The sequence below is a fragment of the Mycteria americana genome, chromosome 7 (assembly GCF_035582795.1).
Source record: "Mycteria americana isolate JAX WOST 10 ecotype Jacksonville Zoo and Gardens chromosome 7, USCA_MyAme_1.0, whole genome shotgun sequence".
NCBI classification, from domain to species: domain Eukaryota; kingdom Metazoa; phylum Chordata; class Aves; order Ciconiiformes; family Ciconiidae; genus Mycteria; species Mycteria americana.
Window position 1 is genome coordinate 70,195,255 of NC_134371.1, and position 22,328 is coordinate 70,217,582.

The 22,328-nt window shown below is 42.7% G+C and overlaps 2 protein-coding genes and 1 long non-coding RNA gene across 9 annotated transcripts in view; 2 read left to right on the forward strand and 1 right to left on the reverse strand.

The window, feature by feature from the left end:
* LOC142412991 (uncharacterized) overlaps positions 1-11,000 on the reverse strand; it is a 57,449-nt gene extending 46,449 nt beyond the window's left edge. For 4 of the 5 annotated variants that reach the window (XR_012776658.1, XR_012776659.1, XR_012776661.1 and 1 more), the window contains exons 1-2: positions 10,135-11,000; positions 6,204-6,361 (exon numbers count right to left, since the gene is read on the reverse strand). This is a non-coding gene — a long non-coding RNA (uncharacterized LOC142412991). The remainder of the gene's footprint in view (positions 1-6,203; positions 6,362-10,134) is intronic. The other variant, XR_012776657.1, reaches the window with a different exon arrangement.
* Positions 1-22,328, forward strand: part of ACADM (acyl-CoA dehydrogenase medium chain) — a 769,283-nt gene that overhangs the window by 308,654 nt on the left and 438,301 nt on the right. The window lies entirely within an intron of this gene.
* On the forward strand, positions 11,033-15,895 carry FPGT (fucose-1-phosphate guanylyltransferase). 2 transcript variants are annotated; one of them, XM_075509004.1, is made up of 4 exons: positions 11,034-11,221; positions 11,462-11,629; positions 13,252-13,344; positions 14,197-15,895. In XM_075509004.1, the coding sequence occupies exons 1-4, from the start codon at positions 11,143-11,145 to the stop codon at positions 15,645-15,647; spliced, it is 1,791 nt and encodes a 596-aa protein (XP_075365119.1). In that variant the 5' UTR covers positions 11,034-11,142; the 3' UTR covers positions 15,648-15,895. The 2 variants fall into 2 exon arrangements, with proteins under 2 accessions (XP_075365118.1, XP_075365119.1); XM_075509003.1 differs by lacking the exon at positions 11,462-11,629 and having other exon boundaries at positions 11,033-11,221.

The following is a 22,328-nucleotide window of genomic DNA, read 5'->3' on the forward strand; positions in this document are numbered from 1 at the left end:
TGAAAAAGACATGGTACCAGGTTCATCTTTGGTTTAATTTAAATCTGGGTTTGTTACTAACGAAGCATCAGTCATTCTAAATTAATTTTATACAAGTCTTCCTTGCTTAAATGTAGAGACTGATTTTAATGTATCAGAAACGAGAAAAAAACGCATATTTTTATAAAGAGATATTTTTTGTCCTGAAAATTTTGACTCTGGTCTGTTACAAAAAGAAGAGTTTAATAAAATGAAACATTGTCTGGAAGAGGTCTTCAAATTTCAAGGAAACCCTTGCTAGTCACAGTTAATATTCAGTAAGTATAAAGAGTAAGTATGTTATTTTTAGAATGTAATATACAGTACTTCAAAAAGATTGACAAAACATTATCTGCAAAGGACTTCCTATTAACATAATAATGAAACAGTTTTCAAGCCATTATGGAGGCACCGAGGTTTTTATGGTAATACGTAATATGGCAATAAAAACCCGTAAAACGCATAAGCATGAAGAACAAAACCGTTAAAGGTCCCTGCTTTGAACAGCTATTCATTTCAGAGCACAGCTGTGTTTAGGAACTACAGCTACTTGTCTCTGTCCGAAAATGATCAGGGCATGGGCACCATTTCCCTTCTCTCTGGAATGACCACGAGACTTGGACAGAAACGTCTGCAGGTCCTGTTGCTTTGTAATAAACACAGCTCGGCCGCTACACTGGGATAAGTAAGACAATGTGCCTTGTGTCCAATTTGCACAAAAATGTGCGAGCTTTGTCACCACAGCAATGATGGCACTTAATCCTGCTATCCGTTTTAAGATGGTACCTAATTACAGCGTACAGTCCTGGTACCTATCGGGAGTACTTGGTACCAGGCACCAGACAGAGCTGGCAAGAATTAAGCCCATGTCCTCCTTGGGATCACGTCAGCGCACGCATAATCCCCCAGCAAAACACAAAAGCAAGGTATCATTTTTCTCCTTTCATAACCCCACACCTTACAGGTGTTTGATAAATCACCCTCTCAGTGTGCTTTGCACCCGGCTGACTCGGGGTCGGAGCCGCTACTCCACCCTGGCGAGCTGCGTCTCCTGCTGCTGGTTTCACCACTTTTGCTGCCGTGCCGTGCTCTCCGCTTTCTCCCTGCTGCCTCTCCCCCAGTACGGCTCCTGCTCTCCCTCCTCCCACCTCCCACCATTTTTCTGCTCCTCCTCTGACTCGCTGCTGCGTCCTCCAGGGCCCCCCCAGAGCCTCCCACCCATTCCGCGCAGCTGCCAGGCGGGATGAAGGGACGCTGTGCTGGTCCCGGGGCGCCCGGCTCGCTCTGCCCCCTCTGCAGCAAGGTACTGGTCCCACAGCCGGCAGCGGGTGGACGCTCGGCCGTGCTGCCGAGGGCTAGTCCAGCTGAGCTCACCCCAAGCGTGCTGCCAAGGGGGTCAAGCTCGCCCCGGAGCACGCAGCCGAGGGGGCACCGCCAGCAGCCCCTGCCTTACAGGACCACTCTGATGGCCCAGTGCCATTGGAAGTCACCACTAACCTTGCGCAGCGCTTATCACGCAGCCATGCGGCAGTGCTGGTTTATCCTCCACATTACCAATCATGAGCTAATAAAAATCACAGACTGTTTTCTTCTGGATCGCTCGGGTACGAAGTTACCGTAACTCGAGAATTACACAAAATAACAAGCAAAATCAGGCAGCCCACTATGGTGGAACAGAAAATTCTGGAGATATTATTCCTCCACTTTAAGGCTTTTTCCCCTCAGACACCCAGAAGACATTTTTAAGAGCTGCAGCTGGTTAGCGAACTAGTGAGGTGTCCTACCGCTGCTAACGAAGACTACAGCTCTTCAGATACTGTGCAACAAACAGCATGAGCAAAACCCCTTCCCATCATTGCAAACGCAGCTTCTGAGACACCAGGGGAACCTCGCAAGGTTCTCCAGGTACCCATGCCGACGTCCCGGTCACAGCACGGTGGTTAATAACCAGCTCAATCAGCTCTCCCCGAAGGCAGCACGCTACTCTGCATACCCACGGCATTAGTGCTCCGAGATTAGTTTTAATTATGTAGCTGGAGTGAGAAAGTGTGACTGTCCCAGAGGAAAAACTTGATCTTTCAAAATAATACAGATGCTGTCACTCTTCACAAGCTTAGTAGTTCAAGAAAACTATCACTGGGGCACAGGTTTTATCATCTTTTTGATTTAGCCACTAAGTAAAAATAGGCTAAAATATTGCTGAAACAAACTGGAATAAGAAGGATCAATAGGCAGAAAAATAATGCCATGATCCTCTCTCTGTCTTGATTAAAATTCTGACAGGCATAATACAAATAAAAAATGACCCTCAGGAAAGGAATGTGAGTTGAGGAAATAGAAAAAATACCAAAAAAGATCCAATTACAGCACCAATTGCAAACAGGGAATTTTTCACAAGATCACCCAAAAGGCAAGTCTTCCTCTGGAAAAAATAACCCAAGAGCTTTTAACCAGATATAAAGCAAACACAGCATCATTAAAGACAGGAACAACCATCTATGCAGGATCAGTTCCACGGGCCTTAGCTGTCACTACGGAAAGGTCAAGGCCAAAACTGACTTTACTATACTTGAAACTACCCTTCTGCAAAAAACTAGGAACCAAAGCTAAGGCTGCACTTAAACTACCACCTATTTTGGGGAGGGAAGGAGTAATCTACCCTCAAAACCAATCTTTTATTGTCTATGTTGAACGATGTTGAGTAACTGTGTACTTCTCCTCCTCCACAGGCATTCCTCTGCACCGCTGCCTCGCTTGCTCACGAGAACACGCTTTCATTCCAAAGAAAAGTGCATAAATCTACTACAGCTTACCAAAGCTTGTGAGAATCAAAAGAAGTAAATTCTGTCAAATGCACTTAGCCCCCCTCTTCCCCCTTCTGAAGAATAATACTACTTTGATGTTCCATTAATACATTTTCATACTAGACAGTAGAGACGGTAAAGAAAAAGCGTGAGGTACAACCTTGTTCTGGAAAGCTGCAAGAGAATAGCCTCCTTAATGAAAATAATAAGACAACAACTATACGTTAAAATGTCAACAAACTGCAGAAAGCCTCCAGGCCCAGGAAAATGACTCCTATCCAAGTACACGAGCAACGGTGGGGAATAGCACAAATTGTTGTACCCGGTAAAAGCACAGCTAAACATACAAGCTAGAGAGAAAAGCACACAAAATAAACCATGTCACCTACAGAGATGGGTGTACTCCACTGACTTATCAAAAAAGACTTGAATGAAGAAATGTTTTGACCAACAGAACTGCATCTGTTAACATCTGTTAACTTCACCAAACAGTAAAAATGCACGAAGCCTGGATAACTTCTGTAGATAGTTCCAGCGTTGGGACCTGACAAAACACTAAAATCCTGACACACAAACTTTTCGATGAAGTCATCCAACTGAATAAATATAGATATCAAATACTTTCTGCTTTTTAATATTATTACTGGAGTGATTGCTCTTGTAGTTATGAAGTATGGGCAGTTTTATATGCAAATGAAGTTATTTTACATCTTCACGATGAAATACAATCAAGTTCTTAACAATGTAACAGATAAAATGAAAATGCAGTAATGGTTTTATCTGCAGGAGAGATGCTATTTACAGTACTTGTTTTCTGCCATTCACCTGACTTTAACAAATTAAACTAAATATGTTAGTAAACAAGTGCTGAGACTCCAAAAGTTCATCCTCAATGACAAAAGAAATATCTTGTTGAATGCAGCGTGCATATAATTCTAATACATATAGCTCTAACATAACGTCCTTGAAAGCGCATGGTATGAAAGATACCAAGTTCCAAGTCGTGCAGATCCAGTGTTCTGGCTCAGAGTACAGCCATCGTGTATTTTTATTTTGAGGTAGTCTCTCATGTTACCATACTTTGGGAAAAGCAAATAACAGAAATTTTCCTATCTCATAACTTGAGTGGATTTACATAGCCTATAAAATCAAATTATGCTATGTCAAGTAAAAGCACGGTCTGTTCTATGCACAGAATTTCTCATACTTTTTTTTACTTCTGAAAGTATTATTTTTTAAATCACTAGCATATTTAAAACTGTATAGATTAAATAATGATTGACTATTAACAGGTCCTTGAAATTATTTCCATAAGCACTAGTTTTGTTACATCAAAAGGGACCTGAGTAAAATTGACTGGTCATTTACAAAAACATGGTCGCAAATTTTAAAAGACAGTTTAAATGCTTTTGGTGGTGTCTTTGCTATCCCTAGTCACCAAGGCAACAACCAATTTACAAATAGCATATGAAAAAATATTGTCCTATGCGCAAACAGTAATGTGAGAGCCTGTCTGTATCTAAGTCATGGATTTTGATGAACATTTGTAATAAAAACATAGCTTTATCATGAAATGTCTCCAGGTAGCCAGTTTTGATGAAAGATTTATCATATGCCCACTGGCCTAGAAAATGGAAAATATTTTACAATAACTGCTAGGCTTAGAGAATGGTTAGAGGCAGGAGAATGAGTTTTTCCCTATCTGCTTTCAGGCAAAGGGCTTGGGTTCCCCAAAGACAAAGTAACAGAAATGATAATGAAAATGTTTAGAAAGGACTCACACAAAGAATAAATGGGGAAGTTTTAAAAAGCCCAATGGAAAGCCTTGAATATAGAGGAAAATAAATTAGTATGATTTTGTAGTAAACAAGAAATACTTCGTTTAGCTGTAAATCTAGCCAAGATGAGAAAAGGCGTGCTGAAAAGACTTCTAGAGAAAACAGACAAGGAAACGTACAGGAAGACGGGACAGCATGGTCCAGAGTTAGAAGGAAACCCCAGAAAGCAATAAAACACGGGCTTCCTGTCTACATCGGGGTATTTCTTGTCCTATTAAGTAAGCAGAGATGAAGTATTAAATAAGATTTCTAAAAGATCTCTGCACGTGCCATTTGGCCCCAGGGCCAGAGCAATGTCCCCAGCCTGTTCAATTTACCCGTCGGAAGGCAACGCCAAGAGACAGCGGCGGAGCAGCCTACGGGACTGAGCCCCGCTCAGAGCAGAGGTCCCCGGCTGCTGCCACGGGGGGACCCCTCAGCCCCCGGCTGCTGCCGCGGCTGCTGCGTGGGCTGGCTGCTCTGACCGCACGCAGCAAGGCAAGGGCCATTTCTTGCACCTAGAAAGCGGACCCCAGGACTGGAACCCCGTGCAAGTTCGGCAAAAAGCTCAAATTGGGAAGCTCAACTGGTTTAACACGTACAAAGAGGGCACAGATGATCTCCTACCTGTTCAACCAAAGGATGCACCGGCAGGTGTTAACAAACATGAAGGACAAAAGAATTAGGAACTTAGTGTGAGCTAAGTGGACTACATATATTCAGTTAAGCATTGTTCTTAATACATACATGTTTTGTTCTGAAGCAAGATACCATACAGTTCCACTACATCACCTGAAAAACATTATGCAGCCACATTAAATAAACAATTTCAGTAACGGATCCCTAATCCTCTTAGATTGAACACAGTTCAATAAAATTTTGTGTTAATGAAGCTCTAATCAAACAAGAGCCATGCAATTAGAAAAAACATTGTCACAACTGAACCTTTAGAGAACAGCGTGCTACAAGCTGGCTTACCTCTCTAGCAACAGGAGAAACGTCAAGGAGAAGATAATGGCAAAAACATTTCTGTTTGTCACGAGGTTTCCATCTCCCAACAATTTCCTCATCAGAAATTACACAGTAACCCAGTGCTTTGAGGGAGAAAATGCTGTTAACAACAATATGCCTACAGGCTATTTTCAGGCTCAGTGGAGTATCAAACAACGTGAGGCCTATCAGATTAGGACTGAAAGATAATGAATGCACATTAGCCATTTTTCCAGTTTCATTATCATGAAGATACAGTAGACTTAATTCCTTCATGCCTTCCCAAAACACTGGACCTGGAAGATGCCGTATCTGAAATAATGATGAAAATTCATCCTTCAGAAGAATGTAATTTATTAACACCTAAGATTATAACAGTCGTATGCAGGCCAGCTCAATACTGGAATAAATAGAAGTAAATCTACCAACTAGACAAGGGCTGAACCTGGCCTTCGCGACTGCAGGATGATCGCGCAAAACTCGGAGGTCACTGCAGCAGCTATGAAACACCAGGCACTCTTTGAGCCATTCAGCACAGCGCCATCGTTTTACGTATCTAAAAAACTGGACGTACTGCAAATCTGACTGGAATTTTGGATTACGTTGTTCTAAGCAGCGTTGCAGAATTTTCCTGTTTCTGGCTTGTTCTGTCTCATTTTATCTCCAGCACGTGTAGAGCTCAGAAGGCCAAATGTGAAACTGCAGTTTAAAGTTCAACTTTTGATCCATGAACTGAATGATTAAATAGTAGATTAACAGCAATTTAAACCGAGAACTGGAGAACGTACACCAAATATCTACAGAAAAACCTTCCGAGTAAGTTTGGGGAGAGGGGAAGCCGCAGGTGCCTTCCTGGTTTAACCACTTACAGAGAGACAGATGAAGCAGTTCAACGCACAGTAGGAACAATAAATCATTACCAGCTTACAGTATGTAAACTGTCATATAGCCCTTTCCTATTTATTTATGTCATTTAAAACGTACAAAATACTCGCAAGAAGTTTTATCATTTTCTCTGTACAGCAAAGATTTTTTTTTTCAAACTACAGCCCTTAAACGAAATCCATTTCAATACTGAAAAATCCTGAATTCACGTGTAACCAACCACGTTACCATCACCATCCTTTCCACTCCTTTCTAAAGGAAGGGAGACCTCAAACACTGAAACTCCTGCTATCACGCCTTCTCACCAAACAGCAGGGCAGGCATGGGAAAAACACTTGCCTTTTTATCACATACAGCAAAAATTCTGTCAGCCCAAGATGTAACCGCCTGTCCCTAGTAAAAAAATGAATACACTCACTCAGAAGAGCTTCCTCTGTGAAGAAATCATACTTTATTCAATATATATTGCTCCTAAGGAATACAACTACACAAATCTAAAGACAAATCAACTTCGTTTTTGCATCTTCACAACATATTATTATTTACCTGATGTGCATGGAGCTCCAGCACAACACCAAGTGAATCAATACTGATAACGTAATTATTTGAGAGGATGCATATTTTAAGTGAAAAAAAGAATATTGCAAATGCCCCACACTCTTTAGATACAGCCCATTTCACTGAACTATGACCAGGCCTTCTAACTTTTTTACAACAGACTCTGATCAATAGTTTGCTGACATTCAAGTATCAGATTTTTTGAAGTAGAAACAAGATATTCTGTATTCAGTTAACTTCTTCATGATAAGCTCTCTCCTTTGATTCATCCCTCAGAGATCCAGGAAAAGAAGAATACAAAGACTTTGTAAAAGGCTGTGTTCAGCTTTAAAAGGAGAATTTCAGATAACCAAAGAAAATATCCAGCTATTTGTTATAATACTACTTGTGAAATACCATACACCCACAGGGCAGAGAAAACTCCAGTGGCACTAATTGTTTAAGTAAGAAATACTGTTGTGCTAACGGCATTGTATACGACATATTGCATTCCCAAGGGTCACAGAAGGTACTTTGCTAACTCCTGGCATGATTCCACAGCACTCACATTTTATTTACTTAACCAAATGTTCATACACAAATGCAACGAGTTGCACATTAATCCATCTTCTCTACTTGACACAAGGATTGCAGAGCTGGGCTGTACCTAAGGCCCTTACACCAAAGACTGAGGGATACGGGAGACCAGCATGATCAGACGGGAGGTGAGGTGGCGTTCAGCAACACACAACAACATACGTGTTTTCTGCTATTTTGTAACCACAATTTCCATAGAAAAAAGCAATTTGGGGACTTACACTTCAGTTGAATGCCAGTGTAAATAGTTTTGCTCTCACAAAAGCTCTCCCGGGACTCCACTAAGCACAAACGGTGAACATCTCCGCTTTCATCACTCAGACAAAACGTATTTCCTGGAGCGGTTCACTGGCTCTGCCACTGAATCTAACGAATCACCTACATTACTTTATGTACTATTTGAAATTTTGGGGGACAGAGCAATGCAGTATTGATGACAAACTATCATTTCCTGGAATCAACTATCAGGTAAAGTGATTATGAAATATTACTATTAAAAGTATGAATAACCATCCAACGGAAATAATTTTAAAATAAATTATTACCATGAATAGCTGGATTCAATAATTATTCTAGACTTGGATTATCTTAGAGACTGCAAACAGAAATGTATGCATTAGGAAGTCTGACTAATGACGAAAAGTTCAAAACAAAAATTCTGTTGAATTGCAGCAGTATTTCACTGCAAGCATTAGGGTCCCAATTATAGCTTCAAAGGCTTGCTGTAGTTAAAAAGGAATTAGTATTATTGTCAGTAAACCATTAATTACTTTGTATCGCCAGTGGTTTCCTAAATGACTTGTAAATTAGCATGTATTTTTAATCACACTGTGAAAACTGCGTCACTATTGAGCACTATTGACAACTCCCTGAAAGGAGGTCGTAGCGAGGTGGGGTCGGTCTCTTCTCCCAAGTAACAAGCGACAAGACAAGAGGAACTGGCCTCAAGTTGCACCAGGGGAGGTTTAGACTGGATATTAGGAAACATTTCTTTACTGAAAGGGTGGTCAAGCATTGGAACAGGCTGCCCAGAGAGGTGGTGGAGTCACCATCCTTGGAGGAGTTCAAAAAACGTGTAGACGTGGCACTTTGGGACGTGGTTTAGTAGGCATGGAGGTGTTGGGTTGACGGTTGGACTGGATGATCCTAGAGGTCTTTTCCAACCTTAATGATTCTATGAAATACATGAGCTATAAAAGACACCTCTCCCAAACTGTATTTATTATATGCCACGTCTTAAGACCCATGAGTCAGGGACAGATTAAGAAGAGCACAATCAATAAAGGGGACTCTACCATAAGACCATAAAAAGACTTCCCAACTTCAATTCCTTTTTTCCAATTCAGAAAGCTAGGAATTCTCCCTCGGCAAATAAACTACTCTTAAGGAATGGGACACAGGAAGACTTTCTGGTTAATATGTGAGGGTTCACAGCTTTGCTAAGAATCGCTCATCCTTCTGACTTAAAATAGAAAATGTTTGCTTAATGTCTAGAGCACTTTTCAATGTAATTGGGGTGATGCAGTTTTTAATTGGGTTCATGAAACACAGTCAATTGACAGGATTCATCACTAATGCTACATTAGCCAGGAGGTAAGAAAGGGGAAAACAGTATTAAAAAAAAAACTGTAAAAAGCAGTGAATCTTCACCTGTTGTAACTAAACCTTAAATCTTTAAAGCTGGACTTAGGATCCAGGAACTTTTTCTCACTGAGGTCAATAGAGTTGTTGTCAACAACAAAAACTCAATGCAAAAGAGCAAAAGTATAGTTTCAACAAAACAGGCTGTGTCCCTTACTAGAGTAAGTTGAGAACACAAGGAAGGATCAAACAGATCTTTGTGGTGTACATCACTCTGATTAGGGCTGTTATCACATGCATCACAGAAAAGTCTCAAACTGATAAAGCTGCAGTGGAGTATTCATCTTTTTTTCTTTAATCTTCTCTGTCAGCGGTTTACAATCATGAAAAACTATGGATTTTTTCTAACTTTTTTTTTAACTTCCTAAATTCTTTTTTTCAGTAGCTCCTATCGTGCTTTTACAGCTACTTTTTATTGTAAGATTTATGCATAATGAGATCTTATCAAGACAAACCCTCCTTTCATTTTCATCTATTTGTATTTGGTATCTGTAGTCTCAGCAGACTCTAAATCAGGAAGACAGATGAAGTCCACAGATCAAAAATCACAATATCCAGGGCAAAGAACTGCAGCGGGAAAAACTTTCAGCTGTGTGAATACTGCCAGAAGATATCAGATAATCACACACAATACAAGAGCCTGCAGTAAGTCCTTGTAGGATCCGTTCATCAACTCCAAACCCCGCTCAGCTCAGGGCCCAGCAAGCGTACCCCAGGAATGGCTGGGGGGTGCCACAGGACATGCAAACAGGTCAGACATGGGCAAGGAAGGCTGAAGCGGATTAGTTCATGTGCAATTAGGATTCCATTCCTAATGAGACTACCAAACCAGCAACCTAACTCACCCTATTTCCTCCTGTGACCACCACGGAGATGTATCCTAAACCTCCAAACGACGATCTGCTTCTACAAACACGCAGCCTAAAGGCGTCAGCCCTGGGGAAACCCAGCCCTTCAGATTCTGAGCTCAACACGGGCCCTGCGTTTTGAGGCAGCAAAGCATTTCCAAAGCTGAGCCCCGACGTATGAATGTTTTTTCTACCAGTTGTGTAACTAAAAACAATGGGAAAGAAATTTCTTTCCTTAAAAATCCCCGTTTGCATTAAAAAACCCAAGGGCCACGGCAGACAAAGCGCACCTGACGGTTCAGCGTTTAGCCGGCGCGTGCACCGGCGGCAGGCACAGAGCTCCGGCAAGGACAGCCGGAGGACGCGGTGCCTTTTCCTTCTGAACACAACGCCGCTTGCAATAGCTTTAGCCCCAAGAACTTAGTGATCAGGTACTATTAAAAAAAAAAAAAGGAAAGAAAAAGACCGGAGCGCAGGCGAGGGCGGCGGCAGCGCAGAAAAGGCCTCCATCCAGCCCGTCCCGCCGTGGCCCTGTCCCCCCCAGGCCCGACAGCGGCCCGGGTAAGGCCCCACTTCACGGGGAGGCCGAAGCCGCGGAGAGGCGAGCAGCGGCCCCTCTCCGTACGCCGACGGGCAGGCCCAGCCCCGAGAGCGGCCCGGCGCCGGCGCCCGGCCGCTGCCGCCCCCTCGGGCCCGCTGCCCGGGCTCGGGCTCGCACTCGCCCCCCGCGGCGGCCCGAGGCGAGTCTCCCGTCCGCTCCGCTCCGCACCGCACCGCGGCAGGCGGCAAGCCCTCCTCCCAGCCCTGCCCCGGGCGCGACCCGAGCGCTGAGCTCGGCTGCGGCGCCGCGGGGCCGACCCGGGCACCGGGCACCGGGCACCCCGCCCGCCCCGCCGAGCCCCGCCCCGGGCCCCCGCCCGGCTCTTCCGGGTCGGGCGCTCCGGCTGCGCCTCACGCCGCGGCGGCGGCGGCGGTGGGGCGCGGCCCCCGGACGGCGGCGCGGCCATGCCGGCGGCGGGCGAGCGGAGCGCGGCGCGGCGGGAGGCCACGGGGCGGCGGCTGGCGCGGTTCGCGGCGCTCAGAGGTGGGGCGGCCCCGGGCGGGGCGGGCGGGGAGGCGGCGGGGGGGGCCCGGCCCCGGCCCAGCCGAGCCGCGTTCGGCGCGGGGCTGCGGAGCGCTCGGCCTGCGGCCGGCCCGCGGGCGTCCCGTGGGTCGGGTGCGCCCTGCCTGGCCTCGGGACGCCTCGGGCTTCGGCGCGGCGCTCCGGCGGGGTCGGTGGCTCCCGCCCGCCGGCGCGCCTGACGCGGTGCCGCTCTGCCGGCAGGGAAGGCCGCCCGCCCCGGCGAGTTCTGGGACGTCGTGGCGGTGACGGCCGCCGACGCGGAGCAGGCGCTGGCCTACCGACAGCAGCTGGCGGAGAAGCTGCGCAGAAGGGAGCTGCCGCTGGGGGTCCGGTACCATGTTTTTGTGGATCCACCTGGACCGAAAATCGGTGGGCACCCGTCGTCGGCTCTCCCCTTGCTCTCGCGGGGGGCAGCGGCTGGGCAGGACGAGCCCGTGTCCGCGCTGCAGGCAGCTGCTTTTGGCTTCGGAGGGGCAGAAGGGGCTCCGTGACGCTGGCCGGGCCTCTCCTGCCCTGCCTGCCCCGACTTCAGTTCCTGCGAGCTCAGGCAGGGTCTGGTGTAGATCCGAAAAGAAGGAAGAGCCGCGGCGTGCGGCGCGAGCACGCGGGCTCGTGTGCTGGGCGTGGACGTGGAGCGGGTCGCACCGCGCCCCGCCCGCGCGGCGAGTGCTGGCCTAGCCGCAGCAGGGTACGGGCACACCGCACGGGCAGCAGGCGCAGCACCTCGCGGTGTTATTGTGCGAGTTATACTCGCTTGGTGTACTATATATTTAACAGAGTTGTATAATGCACTTACATAACGATACTCCTTTTTGGTCAGGTGGAAACAGGCTTTGTGCTTGTGTGCTGCCTGCTGCAATGAAAGGGCTCCAAAATGCTGCTAACGTCTGAAGTATTAATTAAAGCACAAATGTCAGTTCTAATGCCATTAAATAGCGTGTAGTTTTGATTCAGTTGTGCAACTGCGAGCATCGTGGCTTGGCTGCTTTTTCGGACTTAAAGTAAGCTAATTTTTGGCCATTAGACTTCCCGCTGTACTCTCTGGGACTCCATCGTCGTGGTGGTTTTGAGTGAGTGCATGTCAGTGATGCTGTATGGCTCTTCTGAGTGTATCGTATGGAATACAGAGCAACACTAACTCATGTTTTTTATAAATTCATACTTCTTACCTTAACCTGATTGTTTAAATTTAAACAATGTGAATATGTTTTAATATATTACCCAATGCGCAGCAAAAACCTAGAAGTAGTCTGTCCATAATATCATCCTATAACTCTTAATACCTGTTCACTTTGATGTAGAAAGTAACTAATCTCAGTAGCCTGTCCGCACTGTAAAATAACAGGCAGAGATTTATTCTCAGAAATCTAGCAATTATATGTTGTAGGAGCACATAAAAAATATCCCAAACCATTTCCTCATATCCCAAACATTTTTCCTCATTTCTGTACTGTAAATGTCAAAAGTACTTTTGAATGCTTGCTTCAAGTCAGTAGTGAACCTCAGTATGACTTGTTTCCTACAGGAGCTGGTTTTTATGGTTAAGTTATGGCCTGTTGAAACGATGAAATGCTTCACGTGCTGGGGCCGCTCAGAGGACGTCTGGGAGGGGAGAACATGGTATTTTCCCACGAGCTGTCTGCTCAAGGTGCCCTCCCCTCTGAGTGCACAAGGCTTCCAGAGTGGCTGTCCATCATCTTCGTTGCGTGATGTTGTCAGCTGCGATACAGCAGAAAGACTGTTCGGTCAGAACTGGTTTAGGAAATTTCGGGCATCTGTGCATCCATTGACACTCGGTTTGCTTAAAAGATAGTCTCTGCAGTCATAGGACTTTTTAAAAAATAAATGACACGTTTTCCACAGCAAAAGGCAGCATTTAAAACATGCTTCCTGATCATCCTGCCACAGCACCAGATCCCCGTATGCTTCATGTGTCAACGCAGATGTTATTGGTGCTCTTTTCAGCAGATACTAACATATTTTTTGTTTAGGAAATGGTGGATCAACATTTCATGTTCTTCGATGCTTGGAAGATCTGTATGGTGATAAATGGACTTCTTTTATTGTGCTGCTCATTCATTCTGGTAAATTCTGTTTTACATTTCACACGCTAAAGTTGTACCCCTTTTTTCTTTTATTTTTTTCTAAAAATAATGGGATGGCAGAGTCAGAGTTCTGAAATGCAGTTCCCTCAGAAAAGTAACTTCAAATGTATCTGATCTGATCATTTGAATTTAGATCGATGCTTAGGAGATACTACTGTCACTTAAGCATTTCTTCTCATACTTAAGTTGTTCTCTCAAACAGTGGAGAAGGAAGTGTAATTCAGAGTATCTGAATTAAGCTCCTGCCTTGAAATACCCATTGAAGGAGATGCCCCTCTCTGTAGGGGACCCAGGGGCCCTCATAACTACAGGCAGACTGAATACTTGCCACCTTGTCCAGTTAGTCAGAACACTTCCAAAAGGTGCATCAGTCTTGCAGAGGAGAAAGAAACCAGGTAATAACAAGTCACCTGACCAGACCACTGCTTATTTGACTTACCTCTGACTTGAAATTCCCAGCGGAGGTGCGGGGGTCCTCCTTTTTTTTTCAAGCAAAAAGCAGGCGTCATTTGCTTTCTTCACTTAAGTTATAGACAAGTGGTCCATATTCCAGCTCTGAAGCAAAGTAAAGGTAAAGAAAAGGCATGGTAAATTTTGGACATAAGGTCAGATCTGATTTGAGAAACGTTTGAAGAAGAATGATTGATTTTTTTTTTTATTATTTTTTTTTTTCATCTGTCATTTTTTGAGGAATACTTAGTATATGACCAAGCCAGGGGCGGGGGGGTGGGTGTTACACCTTTGTGTATATGTAAAATAGCTATATAGGTTTAGGTTTTGCTTATTTATATACAGTGTCTCTGTATAATTAAAAATGTCTTTTTCTTCAAGGTGGTTACAGTCAACGTTTACCAAATGCAAGTGCACTGGGAAAGATTTTCACAGCTTTGCCTTTTGGCGATCCCATTTATCAGATGTTGGAGCTGAAGCTTGCCATGTACATTGATTTCCCCAGCCACATGAAACCAGGAATTCTCATTACGTGTTCGGATGACATAGAACTTTACAGCACTGGAGTTACAGAAACCGTCACGTTTGATAAACCTGGATTTACTGCCTTAGCTCACCCTTCAGATTTGACAGTTGGGACCACTCATGGAGTGTTTGTTTTAGATCCATCCAGTTTTTCAGGAAAAGGAGGACTTGAATACACATCTTGCCATCATTTCCTGCACAAGCCTGATATTGAGACGATGCGCCAGTGTGGTGCAGTATGCGTAAGAGGGAATTGTTCTCGGCTAAGTTCCTCTGGACGCCACAGTGACTCAGAAATGGGCTCGGAGTGTGTGTATACAGACAGTATATTTTACATGGATCATAGCATTGCAAAACGATTACTGACATTTTATAAGCAGATGGGCACTCTCTGCTGTGAAATAGATGCGTATGGTGACTTCCTCCAGGCCCTGGGACCTGGAGCCACTGAAGATTACACAAAAAGTACCAGTAATGCCACAAAAGAGGAATCGCGGTTAGTAGAAGTACGGCAGAAGCTATACTCCCTTCTGAAAGGAACTACGCTTAATGTTATAGTCTTAAACAACTCCAAGTTCTATCACATTGGAACTACTCAAGAGTATTTGTTTCATTTTACATCTGATAGCAAACTGAAGTTTGAGCTCGACTTACTGTCTGTGGCTTTTAGCATCTTTCCTGACAAAGCTGAGACCTTGGATCGATCAGCCAGTATCATTCAAAGCATACTTGAGCCTGGGTGTTTTATAGGACCCGGATCCGTTATTGAATACTCTAGAATTGGACCTGAAGTCTCAGTAGGGAAGAACAGCATTATTAGTGGATCATACATAAATTTGAAAGTAGACATACCTTCAAACTGTTTTCTGAGTTCATTAAGTATAAAAGCTAACGATCAAGTGAAGTATGTAAGTATGGTGTTTAGTGTAGAAGACGACTTGAAAAAGAGTGTGAAATTGTTGTCAGATATACATTCACTCCAGTTTTTTGGGGTCAGCTTACCAGAATGCTTGGACCTCTGGGGCATAAAGGTTTCAGACCAGCTCTTCTCCAGCGACAGCACACATTTGGGGTTGTGGACTGCTAGGATTTTTCCTGTTTGTTCTACTTTAAGTGAATCAGTTAGAATGTCGTTAAAAATGTTGAATTCTGTGCAGCACATGTCAACTTTTAAACTGAATGGCTTTAAGCTCTTGTCTGTTGAAGAAATGCTCGTCTACAAAGATGTAGAAGTCATGTTGAAGTTTAGGAAGCAAATTCATGACGAAATCCATCTACAAAGACAAAAAGAGAAGTCTGATTTGTAGAAGGGAACAGTACTTGAACAAATTTCCTGTTTTCATTTGTGGATGATAAATTACTTTCCAGCTTGTAAAAATCATAAGAAAAAAGTACACGGATCTTTTCTCTGATTTCATTGAAGTAGAAATAATGAAATTGCATTAACAGCATTGTTGTAGGATAACATTAATAATGCAGCAAATGCAGATAAACTACTCTTTTGATGAAAGAAGTAATGAAATATTTCACATCTCTGAAAACACTAATTGGTGACTTTTCTGCACATTTTCTAATTGGTGCACATTATTATGTTTTGTAGTTAGTAAGAATATGATACAGAACAAATTAATTAGAAATTTGACTGAAAACTGCTTTAAAAGTTTTTTAAAGTAGAACATTAGCTCCAGCAACATGGAATGATATAGCAATAACTTATGTTTCTCTCTTTTCATGCTGCCTTTTTACAGTAGTGTTTCAAATGGGTAGAGATAAATTTATTAAACGTACTTTTTAAATCAAGACATCTTGTCTTAAGAATTGTTTTCCTTTTTTTTTTTTTTTTTCATTTTGTAATTTTTTTATACTTCCTTGTTTTTCATCAGAGGACAAAGATTTGCATGAGAGATCATTCTTTCCCTTGTGACTAATAATATTGGGGTCAAAACCTGGCATCAAGACATACTGATTTTTTTTTTTTTTTTTTTTACTGTTAGTCATTTGGAAGCTGGTAGTTTGATTGGGCAGCTACCAACTTTTTGTTATCCACAGATTTACTGATATGTACCGCAGGAAAACCTACATTTCGTATTTCTCTAAACTGAACTGTCGGAGTCATTGCAGTGATGCTTAATCCTCATGCAGGCCAGTGGAGTAAGTGACAACAGAGAGGTGAACTATTGTGAGTGGTACCACGATGCACCTCTTCAGAGAAACACAATATCTATTCTCTCTTCCCCTTCTCCACCCTGTACTAATAAAGATGTCCTTTTCTTTCTGGTTTAGGGGCCAAAGATCCAGCTCCAAATAGATAAGTTATATTTTATACCTTCTGTTCTGGCCTGATCAAAAAGAAAAGTGCCTTTTTTATGTGTACAACTTTAAATGTACTTTTCTCTGTTCCCTCTTCCCCGTGCCCCCCCTCCCTTTTTTTTTTTTTAATATAGGAGGTGTCATGCTAGGTCATGCCAGTGCTCCGTCTAGCCCTGTATTACGTCTTAGGCTGTGGCACCACAAGATGCTGTGCAGGGGCAGCATGCAAGCCTACCCAATTCTGTGATCCTCTTTGTTTTCAGCAGCTCGTTACATGAACAATCAGTATATACCTTAGCACTGCAAGGTGGGAAAAAGCTTGTTCACACTAAGCTTCTAGTCAGATACCTCAAATTATTTATTTTTAATTTTGCTTCTAGAATGACTGCATTTTTAATTTTTCCATTTCATGCTATTTTTAAGCATGTGCTGTGTATTATATCAATGTAATTTGACTGCAAACACAATGCATCTTTTTCTCGTGCATTTACCTATGGGTTTTCATATTTTATTTAATGTTTCATTAGAGCAGTGTTTATCTCCGTACTGACCGAATTCCCTAATGGCATCTTTCTTATGCCACCTACAAGGTAGTAGTGTAATAGCTCATTAATATTACCCAAGCTGGTTTAACCTTCACCAAGTTTCTTCCTTATTGATAAACCTTTCAAGAGACATAGTATTTTTCCTGAGGATCTCTTCTGAGCAAGAAGAAATACAAAGGAGCTAGACATGGAGGCTGGGAATTGCTGGGCTTGACTTAAAGGAATAAGGAGAATTTCTGAGCGAATAGAGGTTTTGAAAGCCATTATAAAATATTAGTTTAACAATGGAAACAGCAGTAGATTTGAGAACATTAGGGTCTGGGACAAATGCGTAAAGTCACAAAGCAAAAATCATAGAGCATGGAGCATGAAATTGTGGTTTGTGTATCATCCTGTTTGCATAATCTATTCATCTATTGTTAGAGTATACAAAATGTTTGGGGAAAAACAAATGTTTGACATAGACTTTGCATCTTCAGTTGGAGAGCAAACTTTGTTCTGAAAAGACTTCCCTGGTGATTGCTTTACTGCTAGACAAGCTTTCTGGATGTTTAGTAACAGTAAAATGCAGTTGCATTCTTTTAACATGATTATTCACTTTAACTGTTACAATTGCATTTATTCTAAATTCCCTAAGTACCATGTATTGATTTCATTACTGAAAGCAATCTGGATATAAATAGAAAATGGATTTGCTTCTGACACGTAAGTAATGGGAAAAAAGAATGAGGAAAAGCATACTGACTTAATAGCTTTTGGAAAGTGTGGGGGTAGACTTGATCAAATAGCAGCTGCTATAGTCTTGGAAGCAGTGTGCTTCCAAGGAAAAAAAAAAAAAAGAACAGGAGTGGAATCCTAGTCGTAGTCTTAGACTAGCTTGCCTGGCACGTGGGTTAACAGGCTGCCTCCGGCTCTGTCAGCCCAGCAAGTGCACAAGGAGAGGTAAGAGGCACTTCTTAGAGCATTTCTTTCTCACATTTGCTTTCCTGGCAGCTGCTGTCCTGCCCTGGACTGCTCAGGTGTGCTGGCCCAGCTGCAACCAGGAGTAACTACTCACAGGCCTGCAGAAGGTAGTGTCCTCTGGGATGTGCTATCCATTACTGTCATTCCTTGACCTAGCCTCTGTGTCAGGATGATCCAAGTTACTATGAAACCGTAAGTGTTATGCAAAAATTCTGTCATTCTGACATACTGTGTTGGAGAGGGGCTGTGTGGTTTTGACAGGGCGGTAATCTCCACTGGTAATCCCTTAACGTCGACAGCCCACAGGTCTGACCATAAACCCAGTCTTGTGGTAAGCGTTGTGAGCCTGGTGGGTGCTCCTTAGGGGCCACAAAGCAGCCTGGCACTTGCAAACAGTAAACACTCATAAAAACCCCAGATACACAATTCACAGGTAACTGCTGGAAAGCTCAGTTGTGTCTTTCTCACCGAGGGCAATAACACTTCCACTGTGCTTAGTCCTGCTGTCAAGGATCTAAGTGAGGAAAACTTTCTGTAAAGATTTGCTGAAAGTAATTCTTTGGCCATGGCCCCAGAGAGTGTGGCCGCACTGCAGGTAGTGCGCAAAAGAGCTGGATGTGGGCACACCTCAGAACAGGACGTTGTTCCTGTTCGTGATCTTCTCTTCTGCTCTGCAGTTTGTAGAGCGCAGCCCCGTGAAGCTGTTGCTTAAACAAATGGTGTCGGCGTTCAAACACACCAAATGTGCGGTCAGACGCTGCTTCATTTATAGCTCTTAAAATATGTGACTGAGTTGAGTAGCTTGTGGCTAACCACTTCAGTGAGGAGCTAGAAATATTTTCTTAACCTTTGAATAAAGGCCTAAGATGCATTCTTCACAGGTCTGCAAAAAAGGTAATGTCCAGTCGCATTTAACAGTTCTTAGCAGCATGTCAATGAGTTGCCCTGTTAGCAAATAAAACATTTGGATCTTGAGGCAAAGAACTTAATAAAAAATAATCTGTTGTAATGGAATAAGCGTAGATTTGATTTACTAGGTAAGAAACATTAGACTGCTTTAAGTCTTTATGCCACTCCACACTTTCCTTTTACACTGAATATTTTTGTGTCAAATTTTGGAAGCGGATTTTGGTCAATAGTAGCCATAGGTAACGTCAGCAAGCTTAATGAATTTATTCCACAGGTATTAAAATATCTGGATTTGTAATATTTTTCATTTTTAAACTACAATCAAGTTTAATGTAATATTTTATTAAAAACATTTAAAATTATATTTTATTTAATACAGAGCTCTATTAATTATTTTCTCATATGTTCTTATATCATGTAGGGTTATGTGTGTGCATGTTCACACACACATTCTGTAAATTCATTCTTGGACTCCACACTTAGGAATAAACACTTTTATATAAAGCTTCCACTAACTTCCATTGAGCTACAGGAAGTGCATGTTTGCCCATTAAATTTCTAATGCATCCATAATCCTTTGTGGTCTTTCTTACTATCAATAAAATTATCATTCTGAAGTACAAGATTAGAAAGTTTATGGAAATATTCAGAGAAAATGGACCATGCCATAGCGGATGTTAGTGCACGAAGATTGATAATCCTGGCAAGCCAGGCATCCATCTGTTGAGGGCTGGTGGAGTCTAAAAATTAAGATACACATCCATTGCAGTTTGATGAATTTTGTTGAAAGGATTGGTGGACATGAGGCATATTTTTCTGCAGGCTTTGTTGTGAGTTTTAAATGCTGAAACGTGGCTTTACCCTGTCAAGCTACAGAAAGTAGCTAGTTTTGTTGATTTTCCTGTATCAGCCTCAGAATAAAATCTGAAAACGTGCAATGAATACCCAATTTGATTGAAGTCACTAGGCATTTTGCTTTTGATTTAAGCAGGGGCCAGGATTTTGCCCCTGGCAAGCATGTTGATGTAGTAAAGGCTTCTAGAGTCCACCAGGGCTAAGAATCTCTGAAGTGAAGAACAAGAGCTGCAGAGCTCTCGCTGAGTACCCTGACAGCGAGTGTTACAACCCTGCGTACACCTGCCAAACCTTCGCTAATCTACCGTGCCTTGCTGGGCAGCTCCTGGAGTTCTGGGGGCGACGGGTGAGCAGGGGATCAGTGGGCCAAGAAAGCACTGGGGCTGCAGAGCACAGAAATAGTTGCAAGGAGAACAGTCAGTCTGGAGCGGATGTAATGTCGTTTTTGAGTTAACACGATATTTCTGTCAAAAGAAGGAAAGAGAGGAGATGACAGATAAGTGAGTATTTGTAGGTATCCTTGATGGCACATTTGAAAAAGAATGTCTTTCTTTAGGCATGAGATAACTCTTTGGTGTATGTATTGCAGCTATTTATGAAGCGTGCATTTTTTAGCTGTAACAAACTCTAGTCCTTACAACAAGGGCTATCTTGTACTGTGATCAAATCTTATTAAAATCAAAAGGACTTCAGACTGGACACTTCCTGACGGTAATAATCGAAGTTTGATGTACACAACGTGTATGTATTTTATTCGTATTGCATTTTACAAACTTCAGCTAATCTTTCTTTTTTACAATCTGCTGTGAAAGTAGATGACAACAATTTTCTTATGCAACCAGCTGGGATAAACTTGTCCCAAGGAAACCAAGAGACCTGTGCAAGGCCACACGTAAAATTTAACAGCAAGGTGATAGTAATTATGGGGGTGCTGGTTTCTAGTATCAGATTCTGAAAACAAGACCATCATGGCATCCTGGCCGTGATTTTCTTCCAGTCTGAGTAATGAAGGATGCAACGCTGAAAATGACAGTCAGGACCTTCTAAGAACAGGAGGCATCTACTGAAATTTGGAGTTTGATTTTGATTAAGGCATATTGAGTTTCCTAGATGGATGCAGGTTTTGTACAGGCCTCTAGGTCATTGCCTGGCTCCATCTAGCCTGAAATGCAACTCAGGCTGGTACAATCTCAAATAAAACCAAGATGAGTGTTTAATGATTTTATTCATGTCAGCTTTATTTAATTAGTTTTGCTGTGTAGTGCAATAATAGGGCTCATAATGAACATCATCTTAATGATTTCCCTGAATGCTTTGGAAGCATGCTATAATGAACAGAGATTTAGCCATACTGTATATATTACACGATGAAATTTGAGAGAGGAGGATTATTTCAGTAACCTTTTAGGCAGGAAATTGAAATCTGAGAAATTGGGCACTTAAAAAAGAACACAAGGGAAGGCAGCTGAAATAAAAATGAGCAGCTGACAGATATCTGTGCCAGAATGATTTGGGGAACTGACGAAAGAGAGTAAGCTCCAACAATCATTTGGATCTGCATAGAAATGTTCTTGACTGGGGCAGGGAGTTTGTCTACTGGAGCTCAGCAGTCCTAGCCTCTTCTCGTTCCTAAATCTCTGATGCAACAGCTTCATTTTCTCCGCTCTGCACATGCGGAAGATTAATCCCTGTGCAAATGCCACTGTAGCATTGTGAGAACAAAAATAGCAGTACTATTCTTCTGTACGCTTCTTTTAATCCACCGCCACAGAGAAGCCATTGTAAACACTTTTTTCATTATATGGACTACAGAGTTCCTGGTACTTTATTTTCATGAAAATGCATTTTCTTTCAACGTCCTTTTCATTTTCTGTGACATATCTGAATGTCACCAGAATGACATTGAAATGTACAGGAGCGACTTACAGCCTCTCAAAGTAAATGATAGATATGGATATGTTCTAATTAATTTGAAATAAAGACCATTTCAAAAGACTTAATCCTGTAAAGGCTCCTGGTGAAGGACATCTGAAAGCAGAAATGGGAAAATTTTTCACGTTTCTCTTGTAAGATTGGATGTGACACCTGCACGTTCCAAACATAAAACTGCAATAAAACTTCTAAAAAATTAATCAAAGAAATTTGTACAGCTCTGTATTCTGTAAACATTACATCTGAAGACTTTACTCACTGAAAGACATCGCTCTTGACATTTTGGTGCTACTTGTGTAGACGTTCATGAGAGCTGGCCTAACATAGTAGTCAGTGCAGTTATCCCTTTCTTCTCTCTTTGCAAATGGTCTGCAAACAGGCTCTGCAATTATTACTAATTTTTGCCCCCCCCCCCCCCCCTTTCAATTATTCTGCAACTGCTTCACATAGCCTATGATGTGAATGCTTCAAGAA